Below are 25,975 nucleotides of genomic sequence, written 5' to 3'. Positions count from 1 at the left end.
GCGTCCAGGCTTAATGTGTTCATTTTTTTTTCATGTCTTATCTCGTCCTTGTTTATTGGCGCTGCAGGACTTCTTTGCTATGAACCAACTAGCCAATTGCAAGATTCTTCGTAGGTCCTAAACCCCCCCCCCCCTCCCAAGAAAAAAAATCTGTTTTATGTTATGCGTTTATTTCTTTGTAGGAATTAGTCTTTGTAGACGGACGGATATACACCCAGAATTTTTGTTCGATTCGCCATAGAAGTGCTTAGGTGTTTAGAACACAAAGCGCCGAAAGCACGTCGCCACACTGCGACTCGTCGTAATGGCGAAATGATTTCACCGCAGATCGACTACTGGTCTCTCTTCAGGAAGTGGAATATTAGAAGCGTCGTGCCGCCCGCTGTCAATCCGGATTACTTTGAGCCTCCACCCAGGAGCATTGACCCCGTTGTGAACATCCTCGACTTGTGCGCGGTGAGTGACTGCTCGCGTGACTCGCGAATAAAAAAAAAGTGTGAATGACGTCACGTTAACGCGTGACCGTGAACTTACAGCTGCTTGCAAAGCGAGAAATGTGTCATCGTTGCATTTTGCCGGTACTAACACACGGGGCAGCAACGTGGAGAATAACAAGAAAACTCGAGAATGAGTTCAAATCCACGCAGCGGGAAATGATAGGCGTAAGTGAGTGGAAGACAGCAGAGTAGGTCAGGGAACAAACCCGGGTAGCCGATATTAACTCTAGTTGGCATTTGGACAGAGAGAGAGAGAGAGAGAGAGAGAGAGAGAGAGAGAGAGAGAGAAACAACAACAACTTTGGGCAACCTTCATGTTTCATCTAAAGGGACACTAAAGAGAAAAACGAATTTTCTTGTGTTAGTAAATTACTCTTTCGTAATAACAAAATTACCACGCTTGCCACGAGAAGGCTCTTTGTGAACGAGAAAACGGGCAAAAACAAAATGCGGCATATATTTTGATGGCGTATACTAGGGCCTACGTACTTCTTAATCAGTAAAAATGGAGTACATTGCCCACTGGGGGGGGGGGGGGGGGGGAGAGGGCGGAGGGAGAGGGGCACAGACTAAACATACAAAGTTTCAGGAAATTTCGTTGAGCCAATGTCGCAAAAATACGCAAGATACGCTTTGAAATCCGTGACGTCGCGCGTAGAGGTTTCAGACCCTTGATTTGTACTCTTAAAGCTCGAATTTCTGACAGCCGCGTCATAACTGTAGGTTCAATCTGGATGGTCTTTTGAATGTACACAAAAACCAAACTGTCAACTGTCTTTAACAGATCTGCTGTTGTTGAGTAACAGAAGCGCGAACGCGGAGGACGGCAAAAGGGTTCACCTAAAAACATCTTAAATGGTAAAAATGACGCAGAGACAACCATTGGTGAATGTCCTTCGGCGGGTTGACGTCGCTTATTGCAGCAGTTACAGCAGAACTGTAGTGGTCGAGGTGTTCCGTGTGTCGTAGATGGAAAATTATCATCGTCAATAACCGGCACGCGCTCAATGACCGTCCAAGCATTCTGTACAGATGGTTAACGAGAGAAGCTGGAACGTAGTGGGATTTGGCCAATTTCTGTGCCACATACGTGCTATAAGAATCTCACAGCAGAACTGTTATGGTCTATGTTTGCCGTGTGTCATAGATAGAAAATAATCATGAACTGGTACGCGCTCAATAACCACCAAAGCATTCTGTACAGGTACTTAAAGGGACAGTAAAGGCAAATATTAAGTCGACGTTGATTGTTGAAATAGCGGTCCAGAAACCTCGTAGTGCTACTTTTGTGCCAAGGAAGTGCTTATTTTGAAATAAAATCACGTTTTATTGGTCCGCATCGTGTTAGCGCACTTCAAATCACCCGCCTGAAAGCGGTATTTCGCACATCACTGTTGCCGTGCCCAAAGTTGCCCGCCTTTACTGCGCGGCGGCGTGCGGCGGCGTGCACCATTCGGGCATCCGGCAACATCACATGCATACGGTATTTTGTCGAACTTTCTGTCAGAGCGACTTTCACGATCGTGCAAAACACACGCGGCAGTACGCGATGCCGAAACTACCTCCGAGACGCGACCGCGTGAGCGAAGCAGGGCGCCGGGCGAAGCGCAGTTTGGCGAAAACGGAACCTTCGAAATACGCGCGCCGTTCCCCATGGCAACGCCAAAGAGGTTCTTTTTTCCATGAATCAAACAGAAACGAACAAGCAGCATTTTATTACGTCTCTTGATGCACGGAAGGTTCTTTTTTTATTGCAGCTAGTTTGATTACTAGTGATTAATTGTACTCAGACACTCCTACGTCATCGGGATCACTTCCAAAATGTCCCCACTCGTGGCGCTCATCTTGTGATACATTTAGCTTAATTTCTCGGTAAGTAGGGCACTGCTATTGATAATACAGTGAAACCTCGGTGATACGGATCTCACGGGACCACCGAAAATATTCGTATCATCCGAAATTCGTATCACCAGAAGGCATGGAAAATTAGCATGCAACAAAAGAAAGCTGGCGTACATTTTCATTTATTGTTTTTCAGGGCCGCAGCAACGTCAGGAAGAACCCTGAATGATTGTCAGTGAAGTTTTTAGATGTCGGCAATCATACCAGCACTCGTAAATATACGGCCCGCACGCGCTTATTTAATTAATGAACCAGTTGCGTTGTGACCCGGGACAGCAGTAGCCCCTTCAAAATTTTAGTATGCTTTTTTGCAAGACATCCGAGTACTACAGCGAAAGTAACAAAACAAGCGCTTTGACAAGATGGATCAAGGCCACAAAAAAATAGAATCACGGTCCTGTGTTGCGATTTTGTTATCAGGGAGGTTAAGGGGATGTTTTAACACGAAAGTGTTTTATGCCGGGGTCCACCAAGACTTCAGTGATGTATTTCCGTCACGGAAGTGACGTCGAAAAAATGTACACGATCAGATGGCAAAGAAAAAAAGTTCCGTCAACGGGCATCGAACCCACGACCGCTCGGTCCGCGACAATGATGCCAGGCGCGCTATCCACTGCGCCACGGTCACAGAGTCTGCATGCTTTACAAACGCGCCTTTTATATTACCATTCTCCCGGTCGGCGGGCTGGTGTTGCCCTCTGGGAGCGGTAAAGTATTTCGTCGTTACTGTGGCCTCCGCGATCAGCACCTGCAACGCGTTACACGTTCGTCCCATTCGGCGCGTTATCAATAGAAGTTCAATTTTGTCAATGCCTTAACCCACCGCGAAGTGGCGATCTTAGGCCAAGCGTTGTAAAAATTTCGACCTCGCTCATAGTATCACGCTAATCAAACCAAAAATAGCTCTGCGACGCGCGCCTGCCTCACCTGGCTGTAACACCGCGTTCTCCGCCTACGCGCTCGCCCCGAGAAAAAGTGCGGCTGGGCTACCGGGGCGGCACGACGCGCTTTGCGTTTCCCTCTAGTGCGGCCATGGTGTTCAATCACATTTTAACATGCCGCAGGATGGCGACCAAGTTCTGCGTCCAATATGCGACGCTCTTCTGGCTATCACAACTCGTTCTCTGGTTACGCTTTCACCGTTAACTACTACAGCTACCACAAGGGTTCGTTTAGTCATCGAACATGCACGTTAGTCGTCGGTATCGAGACGTACCACCAAGCATCAAAGTGGGTGCATCCACGTTAAACGGTGCTATAGCTGCCAGACATCAATATACATTGTGCAAACTCTCTTATATCAATGTACAGCAAACAGTCAGTAACTTCTTTAAGGGCACGTTTTACTTTCGTGTTATTCCGATTCCTATGATGGAGGGATCAACCATGTTTATTTTTGGGGGGGGGGGGGGAGATTTACGGCCGTGCCTAGAGTTACTGTATACCTAAAGGTAGTAAAGGTGGTACCTAAAGGTAGCATATACAGTAACTCTAGCCGTGCCTGCACAAGTGCGACCTCAGCGGTCGCGCATGTTGACGTTGTGAGGCCTGACTCCTTCGCCAAGACCGTCCTCGCCTTCTTTCGGTACTCGTCCACCTTTCATAGGATGTCTGATGCACGAGGCAGGCACGTGTAAACACAGTACAACGACAGCAGCCCGCGTCGACGCGTAGGAAAAGAAAGCATGACGCTAATGTCCTCTGTAATCCAAACGTGAAGCCACACGGAGGCACATAAGAGCCTCAAAGATTCGCGCACACAATAGGCCGTGACGCGTCTCTGAAGGTTTATTTTGACCGTACACTCTTAAAAAAAAAGGTTGTAGTACTTACTAACTTCGGTTTACTAAGCACTTGTCACATACGTTACCACCCTGTTAGTAAGTGCGGTTAGTAACGGGGAGGTTAGTAACCGTTAATACCCTCGCCGTTACAAACGCACTTTAGTAGCGGTTACTACCCTTCTCGCTCCTAACTAGTAAAATATAGGTTGTAACGGTTACTACCCCAAAGAAAGTAGTTACCGTGATCCTTTAGCCTCACAAATAACTTGCTTTTGTAACAAACTCATGAATGTCATGAATGAAAACAGCACACATACAAAACAACAAGGCTACGAGACACAATTCAGAAGCGGTTCCACGAGTATTTATAGCCCTACCTCGGGGGTACGCAGCTGGTACCGGTGAGCAGCTAAGCTTCAGGATGAATAGTTTAAGTTATGCGCCTATATTTATATATAGTACAATTTTGTTAGGTGCGCGAGGTAACGTTAGGACTTTTAATCAAGCATATTAGCACAAACAATGTGGAATATCTATTTTGCGTAATATTGCCTCAACGTGGCCTAATATACAAGACCCAAAACGGGGTACTAAGCTTAATAATATCGCCTCAATGAACTTGAATGGATCCCCGTGGTAGTAAATAGGTTGCAAAAAACTCGTAATAATAACTTCTAAAATTCGTTTAATAAGTTCGTTTGACAGGTGCATAGCAAAAGTTAATAACGGTACGCAAGACGTAGTAACCATTGCAACTTTTAAGTGTCTTAACGTAGGTAGTAAACAGGCAGCAAAAAGTTAGTAATGGCCCAAGAAAGCTAGTAAGAGCTGCTGTTACGAACTTTTCGCTCGTGGTTACAAGCTTTTTCCGAACTTTTTTTTAAAGAGTGTATACGCTACTCTCACTAACTGCTGTGAGTGCACTCTGCAGTGCAGGAATCCGCAGATAATGAGATGATTATGTAGTAATCAGAGTATTGGTCAGTTGTGGCCCGACAACAGGCGCTCTGGTGCATGTTGTTGGTCAAAGGTTTTCTGCAGACATGACGAAAATCACAGGTTTCATCGTCTGAGAAGCAATAAGGACAAAAGGACTTGCAGCATTTGATGAGTGTGCACATTTAAATCTTTATTAGGTGATCATTGCGTCATGCTGTAGGTCCACCCTTAATAGATGAAATCGCCCTTAGAAGGAGTGGCGATTTTGGCACACTTGGGAGCCCACAAAAGTACTCGAGAAGAACTAGTGTATTCTTATTGTAATCAGAATACTTGATGTCCAGTATCCAGTACAGCTCCATTACAGCTGTCAGGCCGGCTATCACGTCGATGACGTCAATCTTGAAAGATTGACGTTCGCCCAAAATCAGAAGGCGAACGTCGTAACCAGAGGAACAAATGAACGATCAATGCCACTGTATAAAATTTCGGGCGACATGCGTTTTGATTTAAATATAAATTCCTGTATAAATGTTGGTCGTACAAATTATATAGAATGGAAGGGAAGACGTTGATAAGGCACGAGTGGATAAATTGCAAGAAGTTATTAAAACATTTCAATCTACGAACAAATGCATTTTTTACCAGCACTCAGACGTGTTACAAGTAATGGATTTTGTTACTAACTTGAGTTAGTAACTTGGCCACCATAGGTAGTAACAACATGCCTGCTACTTTCGAGTTAGTAAATAGTTAGTAACTGCCTCAAAAAGTTAGTAACAGTGGCTGTTACTAACATTTTCCGACCAGTTACTACCTTTTTACAAACTTTTTTTTAAGAGTGTAGGAAAAGTTTTTTTCTTACACCGTGATTATACCGTGATTCTGATGATTTGGCGGTGCGGCGCGCATGCCGACGCGCGCGCTTGCGTTCCCGCGCTCGCACGTGCTTGGCGCGTCTTCCGCGACAGCGCGGACTGCACCTCTTCGTACCTGGGCGGTAGCGTACGTTCGTATCAAACATCGCTGGGTGAAAATCGGTTCGCAACAACCGTACTCCATTACACTGCAGGCCAATGGGCCTTGGCCGGGACCAACAAAAAATTCTTATCACCCCGAAATTCGTATGAGCCGTGATCGTATCACCGAGGTTTCACTGTACTGCCGTTTTAGACGTTGTCATACATTGAGCTTTCACTCTGACATAAATTGTTATTTGCCTTTAGTGTCCCTTTAATAAGACGAGGTGAAACGCACGCACCAGCCCTGCTGTGACGCAGCCTTGCGCGACTTAGTGCGAGCTGCGCTAATTCTTGTCGCATACTTTTTGACCAAGCAAATCATGGTATCATTTCATCTCCGTGTATTTGGTATCAATCGTTAATTAGGTGACTTCACACATCTGTGTTGGTATTGTACCGACATCTGTAGGCACATACGGTCCACAAGCGTTTTTCCGTTTACAATTCGATTTTTGGGGAACGTACCAGCTGGGTGGACCTTGTCACTCGCTTATTAAAGAGATACTGAACAAAATTTTCGCCGCCGAAATTTTCAGCGAAACTGAATGTTTCGGCGCTGAAATCAGTAGATACATACTTCATTTCACACGGCGGGAAATAACGAATTTAATGCGTTTTTCACAAACAACCGCGTTTACAAACAGTCGTGAACTAGAGTAGGTGACGTTCAGTGGTGCCTTATGCGTCTGAAACGGGCATGCCAACAATGCCAGCCGTCGCCCGCGTCTCTCAACTCGATCAGCTCCCACTATGGTTACTAGAACCACTGCGAACAGCGCCGGCAGCGAACAATGCTCCCGGGTAGGAAAAAGCCCCTAAAGAGCCCCTTTGTGGAGGAGGTAGACTGGGATGTAAAAAAAACATGGCTGATCCCTCCGTCATAGGAATCGGTATAACACGAAAGTGAAACGTGTCTTCACAAAACTAGTGCTTATTGTGTAGTGATACATGAGAGCTTGTACAATGTCTATTCGTGTTTGGCCGCTATAGCACCGTTTGACGTGGGTGCACCCAGGTTGACGGCATGTCTCTATCGCGACGACTAACGCCCATGATCATGATTAAACCGTTGTGGTAGCTGACGGTGTGAGCATATATTTGGACACAGCGAATCGTGAATCCCGCGTAAGGATGATATCAACAAGCTCATAATCAACACTGGTACCCGGTATGCGCTTCTTCAAAGCGTCGTCAATTAAGGAGAGAAACGGCACGGTGTGCGCTTTCTAGTAATGGGTAGCCGACGCCTGTGCTCATGCATACATAACACACACTGCGCTTCAGCAACACGCGAGGTAGAGGTTCGTAGCCTGAGCCACAAACGCGTGCGTCCCGCTGGCCTCTGTCTCGCAGGCGCTGCTCTCGCTCCACCAAGGCACGACATTCGCCCGTCGAAATCGCGTGCTTTCTGCAACGCATATTGCAGCGGTTTTGTTACTTGGTGTTCTCGCATTTGAAGCAGTCGGCGGCGGAGAAATCCCGTTGGTGCACGTGGAAGCTGCACTACTCCGATGAGCCGACGCACGCTAACACGAAGCCAAAGGCAAAGAACGTAACTGCGTCAACGGTGCCTCGGCGACGCCAGCGCGGCGAGTCTACCTCTCTGGTATCGAGACGTTTTAACCATGACCTCCGATATCGCGAGCAATCTCGGAGTAAGCGCTAGTAAGTGTCGATCGTGAAGCATTACTTCTTTTCAGATCTCACAGCGGCGGCACTGCCCCGCTCCGCCCGCCGCGAAGGAGAATGTGTGAAAGATATGAGGCGCGTTCGCGCCGTGTCTAACATCTTTCGAGTTAGCTTTGTCGGTAGAGCGTCGGGCGCTTGCCGTCGCGGCCGCAAGTTCGTGGGTTCGATTCCCAGGGGGTATCTTTTTAAATGCGAAGCATTTCTTAGCGAACTTCTGCGACTTTGAGCGTATCTATCTATCTATCTATCTATCTATCTAGCCGCCTACGACTTTGTGCTCTCCTGGTCGCTTGGTTCATCGAATGTGCACCAAAATTGGTATGGCGTAACATGACTGTATGACGAACATAAATGACAAGTCGTAACATGAAAATCATGACACGCATGTCATGTACAGCATGATTTACATGCTACGCTCATGGTGCGCTGGCGGCCGTTTCGCTAGTTTGATATACACCAAAATTGGTATCTTGCGACGTGACTGTGTGACGAACATAAATAACACGAGTTAACATGAAAATCATGACACGCATGTCATGTACAGCATGACTTACGTGGCACGCTCATGGGGCGCTGGCGGCAGTTTCGCTAGCTTGATCTACACCGAAATTGGTATTGCGCGACGTGACTGTATGACGAACATAAAAACTCGAGTTAACATGAAAATCATGACACGCATGTCATGTACAGCATGACTTACGTGCCACGCTCATGGAGCGCTGGCGGCAGTTTCGCTAGCTTGATATACACAAAAATTGGTATCTTGTGACGTGACTGTGTAGTGAACATAAATAACACGAGTTAACATGAAAATCATGACACGCATGTCATGTACAGCATGACTTACGTGCCACGCTCATGGAGCGCTGGCGGCAGTTTCGCTAGCTTGATCTACGCCGAAATTGGTATTGCGCGACGTGACTGTGTGACGAACATAAAAACTCGAGTTAACATGAAAATCATGACACGCATGTCATGTACAGCATGACTTCCGTGCCACGCTCATGGAGCGCTGGCGGCCGTTTCGCTGGCTTGATCTACCACGAAATTGGTATTGCGCGACGTGACTGTGTGACGAACATAAAAACACGAGTTAACATGACAATCATGACACGCATGTCATGTACAGCATGACTACGTCCCACGCTCATGGGGCGCTGGCGGCGGTTTCGCTAGATTTATATACACCAAAATTAGTATCTTTTGACGTGACTGCGTAACAATCATAAATAACACGAGTTAACATGAAAATCATGACACGCATGTCATGTACAGCATGACTTACGTGCCACGCTCATGGGGCGCTGGCGGCGTTTTCGGTAGCTTGACCTACCCCGAAATTGGTATTGCGTGACGTGACTGTGTAACGAACACGAATAACACGAGTTAACATGAAAATCATGACACGCATGTCATGTACAGCATGACTTACGTGCCACGCTCATGGGGCGCTGGCGGCGGTTTCGCTAGATTTATATACAACAAAATTGGTATCTTGTGACGTGACTGTGTGACGAACATAAAAACACGAGTTAACATGACAATCATGACTCGCATGTCATGCACAGCATGACTTACGTGCCACGCTCATGGGGCGCTGGCGGCGGCTTCGCTAGCTTGATCTACCCCGAAATTGGTATTGCGCGACGTGACTGTGTGACGAACATAAAAACACGAGTTAACATGAAAATCATGACACGCATGTCACGTACAGCATGACTTACGTGCCACGCTCATGGGGCGCTGGCGGCCGTTTCGCTAGCTTGCTCTACACCGAAATTGGTATTGCGCGACGTGACTGTGTGGCGAACATAAAAACACGAGTTAACATGAAAATCATGACACGCATGTCATGTACAGCATGACTTACGAGCCACGCTCATGGAGCGCTGGCGGCCGTTTCGCTAGCTTGATCTACCCCGAAATTGGTATTGCGCGACGTGACTGTGTGACGAACATAAAAACACGAGTTAACATGACAATCATGACTCGCATGTCATGCACAGCATGACTTACGTGCCACGCTCATGGGGCGCTGGCGGCGGCTTCGCTAGCTTGATCTACCCCGAAATTGGTATTGCGCGACGTGACTGTGTGACGAAAAAAACACGAGTTAACATGAAAATGATGACACGCATGTCACGTACAGCATGACTTACGTGCCACGCTCATGGGGCGCTGGCGGCCGTTTCGCTAGCTTGCTCTACACCGAAATTGGTATTGCGCGACGTGACTGTGTGGCGAACATAAAAACACGAGTTAACATGAAAATCATGACACGCATGTCATGTACAGCATGACTTACGTGCCACGCTCATGGGGCGCTGGCGGCCGTTTCGCTAGCTTGATCTACCCCGAAATTGGTATTGCGCGACGTGACTGTGTGACGAACATAAAAACACGAGTTAACATGACAATCATGACACGCATGCCATGTACAGCATGACTACGTCCCACGCTCATGGGGCGCTGGCGGCGGTTTCGCTAGATTTATATACACCAAAATTGGTATCTTGTGACGTGACTATGTAACGATCATAAATAACACGAGTTAACATGAAAATCATGACACGCATGTCATGTACAGCATGACTTGCGTGCCATACTCATGGGGCGCTGGCGGCTGTTTCTCTAGCTTGATCGACCCCGAAGTTGGTATTGCGCGACGTTACTGTGTGACGAACATAAATAATAGGAGTTAACATGAAAACCATGACACGCATTTTCCTCAATGACATACAAGACGATGTATGCAGCTCTTTGCTGGCTGCTTCGCATTACCTCGATTCCCACAATGCGTGGGATCTGCCGGCTTTTTTCTTGGTTTTTTTCTTTCTCACGCGTTGGCATCCATTATATCAACGTCATATCCGTGACGGATGTACTTGGTGGACCCCGGCATAAAACACTTTCGTGTTAATAAAGGGAAGTAGCAGGACAGGAAAACGTACAACCTTCATCCGTCGCGGCGACCAGTGACGTCACGGCTCGCGTTGCCGCCGCCAGCTGACAATCTTCTAAAAACAAAGCCAACTGTTCAAAAATATGTGAAATAAACTTTTCACATCTCTTAACGGTCGTTTATCGGAACAGTCGTGTCTTCCGAGTAGAATTCCAATGCTTTTGTCATTTTTTCCGAGTTTTGTTCAGTATTCATTATAAAAAGACAGGGCGTGCAAACCAGGCCCGTTGCCAGGGGGGGGGGCGCCTCCCCCCCGAAATTTTGATGACACATGGTGTTTTATCGAAAATAAATCATGAAAATAGGCGTTTTTCTCAAAACGCCTATTTTCAAGTGGGCCCCCCACCTCGCAAGTGCCCCCCCCCCCCCAAAAAAAAAAAAAATTCCTGGCTACGGGCCTGGTGCAAACACGGACACAAGAAACCACGGTCACCAAGTCGTGTGAGCACAAAATGAGTGATAGCTTCAACGCACAGGTTACGCGTCTTTTAGATGTAGGTTATCCTCATGTTGCAGTGGCCACTGTCGCTGAACTTTAAAAGAAGTCCGTTATGTTAAGTCCGAGCCTAGTTGCAGAAAGCGATAGGAAGGAACGTGTCGTAGGTATACCGTACATTCATTGCATGTACCGTACATTCACAGGCTAAAGAAAGTAGAAAGTAGATGTGGCGTTAATATTGTTTTCAAGGCTGTCAATAAGCTAGGTAAGATATGTGCCGCTGTGCAGAGAAAAAATGAGCGAGTAAAATACTGTTGGTGTGTTTCGTAAAGACATCAACAAATTCACTGATTGCCTACAAGTCTGGTGTATAAGGTCCCTTTCAACTGCGGCCTTTCAGCTGCGGCCCCTTCTAAGTAGGACATGCTGCATTAGACAGATTATTGAAACACAAGAGATCGCTAACCGGAGGCTTAGCGTGCATTTACACTCTCGACAATGTAAAAATAGATTAGAAGGTAAGTCGATGAATGCGCAGTTTTTGTACCGGCATAGGAATGAAAGAACGTGCCTGATGATTGAGGCACGACATATCGATAATGGTGGTGATGCATGCGTGAGGCAACCGTCGATTAACTTGCATAAAGATGAAATCAAATACCTTAACAGTTATCTTTTACGTAGACCCTCACGCGTGCCGGATTGATAGGTTCGCCTATTGCTTGGGCATGCGCAGATAAGTTTTCTTGCCCTTCTTTCTCTTCCGTCGTTGTGCGTCTCTTCAGCTGTTTGCCAGCATTTGTGGTGTCGTGACTTCTTTCTTCCGTCCGTGTTTGCACGCCCAGTTTTCTTTTAAGAATGAATACTTACCAAGTAGTTCAGCTCTCTGTCATTCTAACACCCCGTATTCTCAAACAAGCCTCGGCTCGAAGCTCGTCCTTCACTTGACCTTCACTTGGCCTCCGGCGGTGTCGTGAACACGATTGGTATCACAACTCACTATATATGGTTACGGTGTTTGACTGCGTGATCACTGACGTCATCTGAGGACGCTTTCTGATGGCATCGTTGCTTGGTGAAAAGTAAGCCGATCCCGGAGATATTGCATAACCAGGTTAGCTGCAGAAAGCTTCACGAGAGGTGGAGGTGTGATTGCAATCGACTGGAAACGTTCAAGTAATTTAATGAGTCTCGTGAGAGCACAGGTTCTCGCCTGTGCTCTCTTAAGCGTTAGATAGAGGGACTCAATTTTTTCATCCAGTCTGAGTTTCTCTCCCGTGTTATCTTTTCTTGTTGCCCTCTTCGCAGAAGAAGAAAGGCTGCAGCGACCTGAAGGGTATCAACCTGACCATCTATAAGAAGCAGCTCACGGTCATCCTCGGGCCTCACGACTCCGGTCATTCGACACTTCTGGACGTTCTCACCGGTACGTTTTGCAGCGAATACAATGAACGTGCACACTTGTATACAAACGAAACACGAACAACAAATTACAACGTCGAACACCTTCCGCTAGAGAACGATCTCGCCCTGGGCAATAATGCGGTTGCAAGAGGCTGTTTTGGTCCCCGCATTAATAAGTATTCAAGGCAAAATATTCCAACATTACAGGGATGTACCAGCGACATCAAAAACGAATAATCGTTTTTTGCTTAGTCCTAAGTTGTTCTTATTTAAATTGTCCGTACATCTGTGCATTGCGATGGACATGTGAGGAGCAGCGTTCTACGGCACACTACTGCTAGGTCATCAAGGTTATACCCCCCTCCCCCCATATTCTGTGTCGTTAAGGGTTATCACGAGGTTCTGTTGGAAATTTTGATTACGCGCTGGAGTTAGGAATCCCAGGTGACAAAACAAAAAAAAACATCGCTTATCCCTCCGTTGTACGATTCGGTATAACACGAAAGTGAAACGCATTTTCACAGATGTAGTTGACTGTTTATTGTGCTTTGATATATGAGAGCTTTTACCGTGTCTATTGGTGTATGGCAGCTATAGCACCGTTTGACGTGGATGCACCCGCGTTGACGCCTAGTGGCACATCTCCATCTCGAAGACTAACGCCCATGAACATGATTTAATCCTTGTGGTAGGTGAAGCTGCTATAACGTTTACCTGGACACAACATATAGGAAACCCTGCGCTAAGATGGCATCGACGAGCACATAATAAACACTGGTACTCGACATACACTCCTTCAAAGCGTCGTCAACTGATCAGAGAAACGGCAAGTTGTGCGCTCCCCAGAAGTAGCGTAACCTTTACTCCTGTGATCATGCATACACTATACTCGCGGACAACTTTTCTTGGCAATGAAGGGAAAGCTACGGGGACGGAGCGTCTGCACATGTACTGCTACGCGAAATAGTCCGGTTCGGCGCGCGTCTCGTAACGCCGTGGAAAGTTATGGCTAGCGTTGCATTTCGACGCAAACGCTGCTTAGCGTCTAAGGTACGGGTAAAAGGCGCAAGTTTTTCACGCACGCAAGAACGCAAAGTGACAACGTATAAGGTAAAAGGAATACAAATACCTTGCTTGTGTGCGCTGCGTTCCGTCTCAAAAAGCTACATCTAGAAAATGAAGGAGTATTTTATATATCTCACGCAGACAAAATGCGGACGCAATTGTGGGACTACAATCATTAGCGGTAGGATACGTGCATTGTGGCTCTGTAGCCTTCGCTTCATTGCCAAGAAAAGTTGTCCGCGAGTATACCACACTGCGCTTCAGGAACGCGGGAGGCAGAGGTTCGTAGCTCGAGCCGTGGATGAGTGAAGACATTCCGCTGGCGTGTGTCCCGCTACACAAAGGCGCGACATTCGCCCGTTGATGTCAGTGCCACTCTGCGGCGCTTATTGCAGTAGTTCTATTAGTCGGTGCTATCGCACTCGAAGCAGTAGGCGGCTGAGAAACTCCGTTGGTGCATGGGGAAGCTGCACTACCCGGATAGTGATCCGTCACGCGATAACACGACGCGAAAGGCAAAGCACGTAACTTAAAGTCTAGGACGCTTTCTCGATGCCAACACGGCCAGCGTTCCTTCGCTGGCATCGAGGCGCCCGAACTGTGTCGTCACTGAATCGCTCCCTATCAGCGCTCTTTAGTGTCATGACGCAGTAGTACTTCACCGCTCACAGACGGCGACACCGCCTCGCAAGCGAAGAGCACCGGGCGAGAGAGAATGTGTGAGAAATATAAGGCGCGTTTGTTTAGCCTCGTGATTTTGCGTCGGTGGCGCTGTGGGTAGAGCGCCCAATACATATCGTCGTGGACCGAGAGGTCGTGGGCTTGATTCCCAGGTGGCTCGCATCAGTGAAACTTTTTCTTCTAGTTTTTCTTTGTCATCCATTAGTGAGTCTTTTACCAACGTCATACCTGCGACGGAAATACGTCAGGGAAGCCTTGATGGACCATGGCATACAACACCTTCGCGTTAAAATTAACCCGGGGTCCCCGACTACGTCGTGACCCATACTCACGGTGGTTCTCGCACGTAAAACGCAGAAATTATTATCATTACTCTTATCGGTTGCCTGTGGCGCAGTGCAGCGATAATTTTGTCGACGCAGGCATGATAGCACCGACCAGCGGCACGGCGTACATATGCAATTATGACGTCAGAAGCCTCTCGAACGTGACGTGGGACTTCACGAGCGTCTGCCCACAGGAGAGCGAGCTCTTCGACGACCTGACCGTCGAGGAAAACATTACGTACTTCATACGCGTGAGTGACGTCGTCGTACGCACTTCTAACACGTGAGTGACGTCAGCGTGCCTTGACGGCCAACCGGGACAGGGGTTGATTTAACGTTGTTTCGCTGTAGAATCTTAGCTTATGAACATGAGGGTAGGAAAGGTTAAGAGGAAGAAAAGGTCTATAAGACAGGCCATGCAATGTCTGTAACAGGGAAATGTTTATTCATGCGTTCATTTCTGTCAGTGTCCAGGAACAGGTCTGGGCTTTAGCAAGGATCTGCATTTCGGTGTCAATTTATGGATACGAGCTGAACGTATAACAATTATTAACAGATAGTACGCACACGAGTGGGTAGTCTAACCACTGCAGCGGACGTGCAAAGAACAGGAAAAAAACAACAACAACGTAAAACCTGAAGAAACAATACACGGGTGTATAAAAAGAAACGTTATTGAAGGACAGAGATCAGGCGAGGAGCAAATACAAGAGCTAGAAGTGTCAAGGTCGTAACACATGGTATTAGCAACGTCTCTAACAAGTTAATGTTCATTCATTCATTCATTCATTCATTCATTCATTCATTCATTCATTCATTCATTCATTCATTCATTCATTCATTCATTGAACCTTCAAAGCGTCCGATGCTATCGTTGTTCCATAGGCGCACGAAACGACACGAACGCGCAGAAAGTTGAGTTTCTGTTGGTTGTGCACGCGCGCAGCTCCGCGGGGTCTTGGTGAACAACGAGTCGAACTACTTGGAACCGCTTCTGGTGTCGCTGTACCTGAAACAGCACAGAGACACCCTGTTGTGCCACCTGTCGCCTCACTTCAAGCGGGCCGTGTGCATCGCCATCGCATTCTCCGTCTACGCGAACGTAGGACCTATTTCGTATACATGTCATTTTGATTAACAATAATAATAATAATTGAAAAAAAGATTTTGCGTAGTTTGCACTAGCGGCGCAAGGTCGGAAACAAAAGCGGAGCTGGACGGCCGTCCTTGTATCTCTTTATTTTTTTCTCACTTCCTCTTTCTATCTCTTTTATTTCTCTCTATTTCTTTTTCTGTATTTCTTTGTTTCTCTTTCTCTCTTTCTTTCCTTATCCGTCTTGCCCTCCGTTTTTTCTATATTTTTGTCTGTTTCTTTCTATCTCTTTGTATTTTTTTTTATTTCTTTGTCTGTCTTTGTATCTTTTTTTCTCTTTCTTCCCTTCCTTTCTCTCAATTTCTCTCTTTGCCTTTCTTTCTTTTTCCTTCGTCTTTGATTCTTTCTCGCTCGCTCTTTCTTTCTCTCGCTCTCTCTCTGTTAGTTGCCTCGCCCATTCTAGTTATTGCAACCCACGCCGCAGAAAACGGAGCAGCGGGAGAGCGCGCGGCCGGGCGCACGTGTTCGGGGAGTGTAGCAGAAGATGAAGAAGAGGACAAAGAGAGCGCGCACCGGCCCAGTTACTGCGTTGCACGCGCTCATGATGATGATGTATGTCGAGGCAAATCGGGGACTTTCTGAGATTAAGGTGCTCCGCTGTTAAAGGGACACTAAAGAGAAACAATGAATTTGTTTAGATTTATAAAGTGTGCTCGGAGAACTCTTGTGTAGTTTATTTCACTACCATGGGTTTATTATCAGAGGAGAAAACCAAGTTCAAAGTTTCGTCTTTAAATTTCGCGCCGAACTTTGTAATTCGTGACGTCAAAGGTTTCAAAGAGCATTTAACGTATTCTTGCGCCACTGGCTCGACGAAATTTCCACAAACTCGTTATGTCAAGTCTCTGGCCCCCTCAGAGGACAATGTACTTCGATTTAACCGATTAGGAACTACGTAGGCCCGAGCAGGCGCCGTCAAAAATATGTGACGTCACGGCAAATGGTGCGGGAATTCCAAGGTGGCGTCGCCACCTGTATTGTCTTTTTGCGTGTTTTCTCGCTTATTAAGCATCTTCTCGCAGCAAGCGTGGTGTTTTTGGTATCGTGGAAGACTACTTTACTAATGCGAGAAAAATTGTTTTGCTCTTTAGTGTCCCTTTAAAACTTGAAGCGACCTTTATGTTCTAATGGTCTAGTGGTTATGAGCACCATGACCACTAGACTACGGTAGGCGTACTTTCGTGGAGTGCATGATAATTTAGTAATGTAATGATTTACTTCAGGCCAGTAATATCAAGAAAATTACTCGAAAGAAGGGCAATTTCTTAGGGGTTCATTTACATGTTAGACGCAACCGCGATGAATCCAACTGGCAACCAGGCCAAGGAAAGCACCGTGGACGTTAAATGCTGCGTTTAACTGCAACGCAGTAATTATTACGTCAATTGAAACGAATAAAATGTGGACGAAAAATCACCCTTTCTGTCGGTGGCAATGCGAACCCACTACCTTCGAATTCGAGTTCTTATCTGTGTTACCGTATCACGTTTAGCTGGAAAAACTTTTCTTTTGTTCGTATGCGTCTTCTGCGCGTACATTTCTCGGTTTTGCCGAATCTACGGTCCGTGTCTGTGCTTCGCCGCGTACGCAGTTCTCCCTAGTGATCGTGCCCGAGCCGTCCAGGCAGATGGACCCCCGAGGCCGGAACCACGTGTGGGAAACGCTGGCGCAGATGGCCGAGGTCAGCAGCGTGCTCGTGACCACGACGAGCATCCAGGAGGCCGAGAGGATCGCCGACCGGCTCATCGTGATGCGCGAAGGCCGCATCGTGTGCGACGGGTCGCCCTCGTGGCTGAAGAAGAACCTCGACTCCGGATTCTTTCTGCGCCTCACTCGGCTCTCAAACTTCAAGTAAGCGCATGACGCTGTTGTTTGTAAAAAGTTCGACGTCTGGGCTAGTTGGCATACGGTTCCGCGAAAGACTCAAGCAGCGCGAATAACGCAGGCCAGAGTTGTATGTGGACTAATGAAGTGAGGTGCTGTAAAACCTTACAAGTATATCTATCTCATGAGTGGGAGAATCCGGTGGCGGCGACATGAACGCGAATGTACCGAAAGTCACGTCACGAACTGATGACGTCATACGGTGACACCGTCAGTGACACCGTGTGATCACGTCATCTGATGACGTTCTAGCATTATGTCTTCTGATGACGTCATGTTATTACCAGCTCGTCGTTATGGCGCAAGGGCGAGTAAACCGTGGTTAAAGGCTGAATGACCGGATGATGTCCTCGGCTCCCCTGTACAGTTTGACGTCATATGACAGATGCCGGAACGGATTACATTATAAACGCAAAACCTCAGGTGCACTTGCAAATGTCGCGTAGAAGGAAATATGAAGCAGGCAACATCGAAAAATAAACGAAGCGCGGGTCAGAGTCAATTCAATATCGTTCAATTTGTCTTTATATTCGTTAAAACACATGCAAACTAACATTTGTCGGCCCTTCATTTATAGTTTCAAATTACCTGAAAATTAAGTTGTGCATATTAAGTGTGTATAGAACAGCAGTGCGCGATTGTGATTTGGATTTATCCCACTCTGCTTGGACCTGGTAAGACCGCGGGTTCGACGAACGGTTGGACGATTTGTCAGGACTGTCTCTGACTTCATAATAAGATACATTCGATTTGCGTTATTGATTTTAGGTAAGTAATTCTGTGCGTTCTGTGGAGGCACATGCAGAGCACGCTGTCTTTCGTGGAGTTAAACGTTGAACGTCCAACTTGGCGTTACACGGTTCGCTAAATTCACATGACATAGCGAAGATTTCGATGAGCATTGCAGACTGAACCGTAAGCAAGTAGATAGCAACTCCCCGCAGCTCTGGTGCGTTGTCTGCGAGCGCCAGTATTGGCTTCAGAGGTGCGCGCCACTGAAGCTTCTGCTTCGGTGGCACTCACCTCTGCTCGGCCCAAAGAGGTTTGGAACCTCCTTAAAACTCATGCTCCGGGCCAAGGAGCCTGAGCTAGTTTAGGACCTCCTTGGCCCGGAGCCTGAGCTTTAAGGAGGTTTTAAACCTCTTGGCTCAGGCTAAGTTCAGGCGCTTCGTTTAGTAGTATCGCCGTATAACTGAATTTGTGGCGTCGCTCATGTTTTAGAAAGAAAGCGCGAATGTAGGAACGCATGGCTCGCGCGAAGCACGCATGCGATCCTCTTTTTCACACTTATGTATTAAAAGCGCTTACGGGAGCGTTAGCGCTTTTAATATATAAGTATGAACGAGTGCCAACTAGCTCGCCTTTCCGTTTTGCCCGTTTTCCCCATCTTTCGATGGGCTCATTCGTTCTGCCGGTAACGCCTACACTGAACGCGGAGACGAGCGCCTAGGAGTTGATGCTCTAAAATGACTCGAGTTGTACCGTGAGCCGATCTATAATGTTTACGGGCTCACGTACCTGCGCTTTCGGCACCAGCGACTTCTCTGGAAAGGCGCGCGTTCTTTTCGTCACCGCAGGCGTACGAAACCACGTAGTTTCGGCAGAGTGTCACCCCCTGTTTTTATTTTCATTTTGTGCCGCAGTGAAGAGGACGTGAAGCGTATCGTGCGGCATTACATGGGACCGGTGGAGCCCAGGCGCGTCACCAAGCTGGACGTGGTGTTCAACTTGAGCGATATTCCCGAGGTGAGAGCTGGCCGCGTCACTCTAGTTAAGCAATTTTCATGCTTCAGGGGCAGGCATAGATCGTTAATAAACTACGACGCTTATTGGCAAGGAGACGCCCATAATAATTTAGAAGGGCGCTGGTTTGGGCAGTTGGTAACGATATACGATAAACGTTATTTGAGCACAGCTTGACGAACTATGACCAGGCGAAGAGATAGACAAGCGCAAACATTCAGCTGGATTCACTACGGGCAAGTACCGTGGTTTCACACTTGGGCGCATGGGAAGTCAGCTCAGAGAAAACCATCTTCAAACATACAGGATTCCCTTTCAGCCTACGTCGCGTATACGTCTATGTAAAACCGCTTCACTACTCCTCACTAAATTCAATTGAAAGTTGGCGCTTGTGTCGGTCTTTTCCTGATCGTCATTTTTCAAGTGAGGCTTGTTATTAGTTGTTTAGGTGGCGGCGTTGTCGTACACGAAAAACCCGGCGGCGCGCCGTTGCAGAAATGCGGACCTCGAACGTGTGCTGGTCGCATGCGTACTTGTGTGGGCCGTTTTCCAATAAGTGACGCTCTCTGTATCATGGGCTTGCCGTTTCTGATATGGCAATCTGATATTTTGTCGAGGTCACGTTGTCAGTTCACGTTGCCACATTTCATTGTTGCCCGCAGAAGAACGCATGGCCTTACGTTCCGGCGCCGCGACAATAGTCATTGGACACTATGCTGACTAGAGTTACTGTATATAGCATATACAGTAACTCTAATGCTGACTGCCTAGGGGCACCCTCACGCCACACCCGCAACCAATCAGAGCCGTTTCGCTTCCGCCGGGGATAGATAAAAGAAAGAAAGAAAGAAAGAAAGAAAGAAAGAAAGAAAGAAAGAAAGAAAGAAAGAAAGAAAGAAAGAAAGAAAGAAAGAAAAGAAAAGAAAAGGAAAGAAAGAAAGAAATAAAGAAAGGTCAGGTATATGCACACGCCAAGATTCGCATGCCCCCAACTTCCGATAGCGGAAGGCTCCTGAATTTTTCAACATTGTTCAGGTAACCTTTGGAATAATAAGTGTTGCTTCCACGGTGTTTGTATATACTGACTGCGACTTCCAATATTTTTTTTTTGGGCGGTTGAGGCGGTGATATGCCAAACCCCTGTCACACTGGCACTTTTGATCGCGATCAGGGCCGATCGCGATCTGCGCATCACAGTCAGGCTCCCCGATAGCGATTTGGCTGTTGTGGGCGCCAAACTCGACCCCAATGAGCTTTCACCCCGTAACAGCGACCGTTGCCGAACGTGATCGAGAAATCCGATCCGGATCCGCCCTGATCGCGATCAAAAGTGCCCCTGGGATGCCGGTGTTATTGAAATCCAAAGCTTGCTCATACGTCACCGTCAGTTGAGTTAATACAGCGTGTTTGTGCCGTTCGGATGCGCGCAGAAGACCCAGAAGATGACTACCATGCTTCAGTACCTGGAGAAGAGGCGCTCTCTTTTGGGCATCGCAGTCATGAGCCTGTCGTACTGCACGCTCGAGGACGTCTACATCAAGTGAGTCTTCTGGATGTGCCGCCTTTGTTGGTGGTGCGAGGTTAGCAGCTGCGCTGAGCGAATCTCTGCAGCAATGGTATGTGCTTTTGGAGCAGCGCAACATTAGTGAGGAGTACTGTATTTTTGTGCGCGCTTGAAAAACAAGCACACAGTGAGGCACACAGAAAATGACAAATGGAAGCGCTCTATCAAGTGAACTTTATTGGAGCGTTCTGCTTACATTTACACATGCCAACTTGAACCATGTGACGTATGCTATCTCACCAACGAGTTAAGGAACAAAAAAATTCTTTTGCGACAAAGCAACCGAAGGGGAGATTACACATGCGGCCCTTTGGGTATAGATTGTGCCTGTGTAGTCTACTCTCATGCTTCTGTCTCTATGGTGCCTGATTATGCGGCAATTTGAGGATGAATTAGTGAGGAGTTCAAAAGGAGTTCATGACACATTCAAAAGTCACATTCGAAGGGCGCATTGAATAGGTGCACTCAAAAGGCAAAAGAAAACCGATTAAAGCAAAATATTGCGAATACATTTTCCCAGTCGTGACTTCGTTGAAGCCTCGCGCGCTTGGCAACGAGAACATGCCCACGTTCAGTGAGCAACGACGTGCTATAGACGTCAGACTCTGGAGTTTCGCAAGACGCGTAGCGCCCCCTGCCGGAACAGTATTGGGTAGTGCAAAGTTCGACTCCCTTGCAAAGTTTGCTGTGGAACCAGGTGAAACTATATCTAGTGTGAAACGACGATTCAGCTTATTATTGCGTGTGTTTGCGCATTTAACACTCTCAGAGAGAGCTTTCAATTTCTCTCCGCTAGTCGGACGCGCCACCGAACCGCCATGAAGTGCTCGTTGGATCGCTCGCCAGAACAACGGCGAAAACAAAAGCAGACGCGACCGCTCCGCGTGCTACAATCGACGCTACTGTTGCGTTGTGAATGGGCACGGACGTAAAGGAATGAGTGACAACGTCCAGTTTTACCGACTTCCAACGTTGTCGTACGAAGCCGAAAGGCGAGAGCGCTGGATACGGGCCGTTGCGAACGTGTCGGGTAGGCGAGTTACTCGCATTCTCTCCACAGCCGGTCGCATGAGAAAGTGTGCTAATGTGGCTCTGCTGTTATTGTTTTGCGTAGCTCTCACGAAGAAACGTGGTAACCTTGGCTATGAAGCTCAGTAGAAATTTCGGACCGCGGTGCGCGCCGTGTAACACGGAGTGAGCAGCTAGAGGCAGACTGAAGGCGCGTGATAAACATTGCGCACCGCGACCTCCCATAAACTGAATTGGTCGCCACCACACAGCATTGCGCACGAACGTAGTACGTGTTGAATGCTCAAAGTTCCGGCTTTAACTAGCAAACGCGAACACTTGCGTCATACAAGTAAATCGCAAAATGCTGGTCGTGACCGTAGACCTTCAGGTTTGTTTTGCCCGTGGCCTCCGTGATTGCCGGGGCTAATCTCGGAGGTGACGCTTTTGCCTTTGGTTGTAGTATATGCAGACGGAAGAAAAACCGTCAACAGAACATTCAAGGATGCGTAATGAAACAGTCCAACGCACAGGAAGTGATAGATGAAGGGAGAATGCAACTGAAAAGGCGAAAATCACCGGGACCATGCGTCCTTGATAAAGCGAGTGATCTTAAGATACATAGCTAACTAAATTGATCGTGTATGTACGTCATCGCTTTCACATTATATACCCAACTATAACGCATTTAGGCGCTATCGAACGGACTCTGGAGGGATTGCCTCGAACTCGATGTCGTGCTAGGGTGGCATAGTCGGGCCGTGCTCGCTTGTACACGCGAGTCGCAGCGTGCCGGAATAAGTGATACTTTTTTTTTTCACTTTACCCGGAGTTCGCTTTGATAAGCTTACCCCTTTTCTGTCTTTGAGGCAAAATTGTTCAAGTAATTCTGCCGTGTCGGCAAAATTATCCCTTTATGTGTACTTTTTAGCCGTGCCCCCCCCCCCCTTTTTTTTTTCGGCACAAAAACGGTTGATAAGTGGAGTTAATCAATTCGCCGAAAATTGTTCTACGCGTCTTTTCCCGACGGAAACGATCAGCCAAAACAGTCATATACGGCTTCGGTGATAAAAAAAAAGAAATAAGAAGTAGAAGAAGTGCGCCAACAGCTGTTGGTGATTGTTTTGCTTTCCTTTGTTTCAGGATGGTGACTGGCGCTAATGCGAAGGACAAGCTGGACATCGGCGACGGCGCGTTTCGACTGGCGTCGGAGAAAGATGACGCGGATAAGAAAAAGCGAGGTGCGCAGGTTGTGCTTTAAATGGCACGATGTATTTTGACGACGGCAGAAGTTTGTTCCGTGCTTACCGGAGGAAAACCTGTCGTGGCGATCACCTAGCCATTGTTAGAGTCGTGGGCAGTCCGAGTAATGGTGTAGGGCTTGCCTTGGGAAGTAGTGACGCTATCGCGGTGTAGTTTGATCTTTGTCGTGGTGTGTGCCTAACAAGTTTTGGCCTCAAAAACATTTCTTCGACACCGAGAAACATACACGGAGGCATATTTTGTTGCCTAGTATGAACAAGGCAATTGCTGAGTTGCTACACTTTGAGATGTGCGCGAGGGTGAACTTGTGGCACCTTTTTTGTACAGTCGCAGCGTGTAAGCGTTTCTTTGTAACGCGAGCAAAAAGTTTTGCCTCTGATATCGTTAAAAATCGAACTAGTCTGGCGGCATACAGGGGCTTAACCAGAACTTCAATTTTTTTTTTCATTTGAGAGTGGGTGGGGGGGGGGGGGTTGTTATCAGAAGGGTGGGTTGCTCTGGAATAATTTCGGGGGGAGAGGGGGATGATGTTGGCGGGGGTGTGTATAATCCCTGGCGCCATAGACGGTAGATACGATCGAAATAGCTCACAATACATGGTAAAAATAATACTAAAGTAACGTAGACTGCTGGACCAGTAGGTATAGATTCATGTCGAAGCGAAGCGCGAGGAAAAAACAGGACACTGTCCTCTTTGTCCTGTGTGTTCTTTAGTGTGTCCTGTTTTTCCTCGCGCGCTTCGCTTCGACATGAAACTAGTACTAAGCTCATTCGCGAGCCAATCGACAGCAAGAAAGTACAGTGACGCAGCGCTTATTACTACAGTCTCAGTGTACTGAGTTCATATGTAAGAATCTGTGTACTGCACTGCATGCGTAAGTATCAGCGTTGCATACCTACTGAAGCCGTATTTCGCCTAGAGCGCATGGGCAGCGCGCGCTCCACGCGCGCTCTATGCGAAACAGTTCTAAAGGCCCGAACACACGTACGCGTTGCAGCGCGTCAACGCGTGACTTTTTGACGAGTCGTCGCGCCCTCTCCCTATGGAGAGAGAGGGCTCAGCTTCGCGTAGCCGCGCGCCCTCCGTGCCCTCTCTACGCGAAGCTGCGCGCCCTCGCTCTCCATAGGGAGAGGAGGCGGCGCCGCGTCAAAAAGTCACGCGCTGACGCGCTGCAACGCGTACGTGTGTTCAGGCCTTTAGAATCGGGTTGGGTTCGTCGCGTACGCGTTGCTTGGGTACGTACGCTATTTTCGAAATGTAAGGTGCTCACCCAAAAGTGTAACGTAGACGCATGCGCAGTCGCGAGAAAAGCTGACGCAACGCTTTGAGTACGGTATTTTGAAACTGCCTATTCCGCACGAAGCATGGTTACGGACGCTACGAACGCAGTACTAGAGCTGTGCACGGGCCGTATTTCCGAGCCCGAGCCCGGCCCAGGCCCGCTGACTTTGTCGAAGGCCCGCCCTAGCCCGACGGCAAAGGGCTGCGAGCCCGCCCGGCCCGGCCCGACGTACGAAAACACAATCCCGGGCCCGGCCCGGCCCGGCCCGGCCCGGCCCGGCCCGGCTTTTTGAAGGTTCGCTGCGAAAACAAAACATTGTTTTCCAGTAATTGGCATTTTATTGAGCATATCAAATATGATCAAACGACACACGACGAACAGTCTCTATTACACAGATTACAAATTGTCGTGCAAAAACAGCAAGCAGTCCAACGACTCCGGCTTCAACGAAGTGCGGCGCTTTTGCTATACAAGTAGACAGCCTCATGCCAGCAACAATGTAGTTCGCTCGGCAAAGCCGTCACGTGATGGGGTATGCCCATGCAAGCGTTAGCTTGCACGAAGGCGATCTACGTCGGGTCGCTCGTCGCTGTCGCGTGCATTTTCACTCATGTGTGATTTGGCCTTGAATCTAACGCGAACAGTCGCGTGGCGCCGTCATTAGCTCAGGCGGTGTTACTTCTCTGTTTGTCGGAGGGCAACAGAGGCAGTGCTTTACCTGCTCCCCTTTTGTTTAAAGTAGCGAATGGAAAGGAAAAGCGGTAAACGGCGGTCGCAGAAAAGGTGCTGTATGCGTGCTGGAAAATAATTCCCGCTCATTCTCTATGTTTCGGGCTTCAGTCGGGCTTTGCGCCGGGCCCGAGCCCGGCCCGATAAAACTCCAAGTAGCCCGAGCCCGGCTTGGGCCCGAGGTGAAAATACGTCGGCCCGCCCGAGCCCGGCCCGCCCGAGCCCGGCCCGCGGGCCGGGTCGGGCTCGGGCTTTCGGGCTACCCGGAGCCCGTGCACACCTCTACGCAGTACTAAAGCTCAATTTGGCTGCGCAGTAGCTCTGCGGACACAGGGTGTCAGTCATTTCAAAAAGCAGCCTGCGTCAGCAGAGCTGCTGTGGACGCTTTACTAAAATTATTGGCTGTGGTTTGACCCTTGTAAACCTAGCTAGCACGAGCGAAACACCTGTTTGACTTGGTTTTGCAAAGACAATGCACGCAATAGAGAGTTTTATTGCTGGGGATCCCGTGATTGTTTAAGCTTGATAATAAATAAAACATCATTTATTTGTGCAAGGCAAATAAGAAAATTGTAAATAAAACTATTTATTAAATCATGGCGCGCTTGCAGGCATTGCGTTTCGGTTCTATAGCTTCC

General features: G+C 47.8%; 1 protein-coding gene across 1 annotated transcript in view; it reads left to right on the top strand.

The window, feature by feature from the left end:
• The window catches only part of LOC119405573 (ATP-binding cassette sub-family A member 7), a 67,514-nt gene that overhangs the window by 7,888 nt on the left and 33,651 nt on the right, over positions 1-25,975 (top strand). Inside the window, exons 5-12 of the mRNA XM_049419446.1 lie at positions 328-456; positions 12,543-12,660; positions 14,807-14,961; positions 15,657-15,812; positions 17,455-17,714; positions 19,391-19,493; positions 20,921-21,030; positions 23,206-23,303. Of these exons, the coding sequence (XP_049275403.1) occupies positions 328-456; positions 12,543-12,660; positions 14,807-14,961; positions 15,657-15,812; positions 17,455-17,714; positions 19,391-19,493; positions 20,921-21,030; positions 23,206-23,303 (1,129 nt within the window). The remainder of the gene's footprint in view (positions 1-327; positions 457-12,542; positions 12,661-14,806; positions 14,962-15,656; positions 15,813-17,454; positions 17,715-19,390; positions 19,494-20,920; positions 21,031-23,205; positions 23,304-25,975) is intronic.

The sequence above is a fragment of the Rhipicephalus sanguineus genome, chromosome 9 (assembly GCF_013339695.2).
Source record: "Rhipicephalus sanguineus isolate Rsan-2018 chromosome 9, BIME_Rsan_1.4, whole genome shotgun sequence".
In the NCBI taxonomy this organism is placed as follows: domain Eukaryota; kingdom Metazoa; phylum Arthropoda; class Arachnida; order Ixodida; family Ixodidae; genus Rhipicephalus; species Rhipicephalus sanguineus.
The sequence above is the reverse complement of the archived record's forward strand: the minus strand, read 5'-3'. Positions and strand labels throughout refer to the sequence as shown.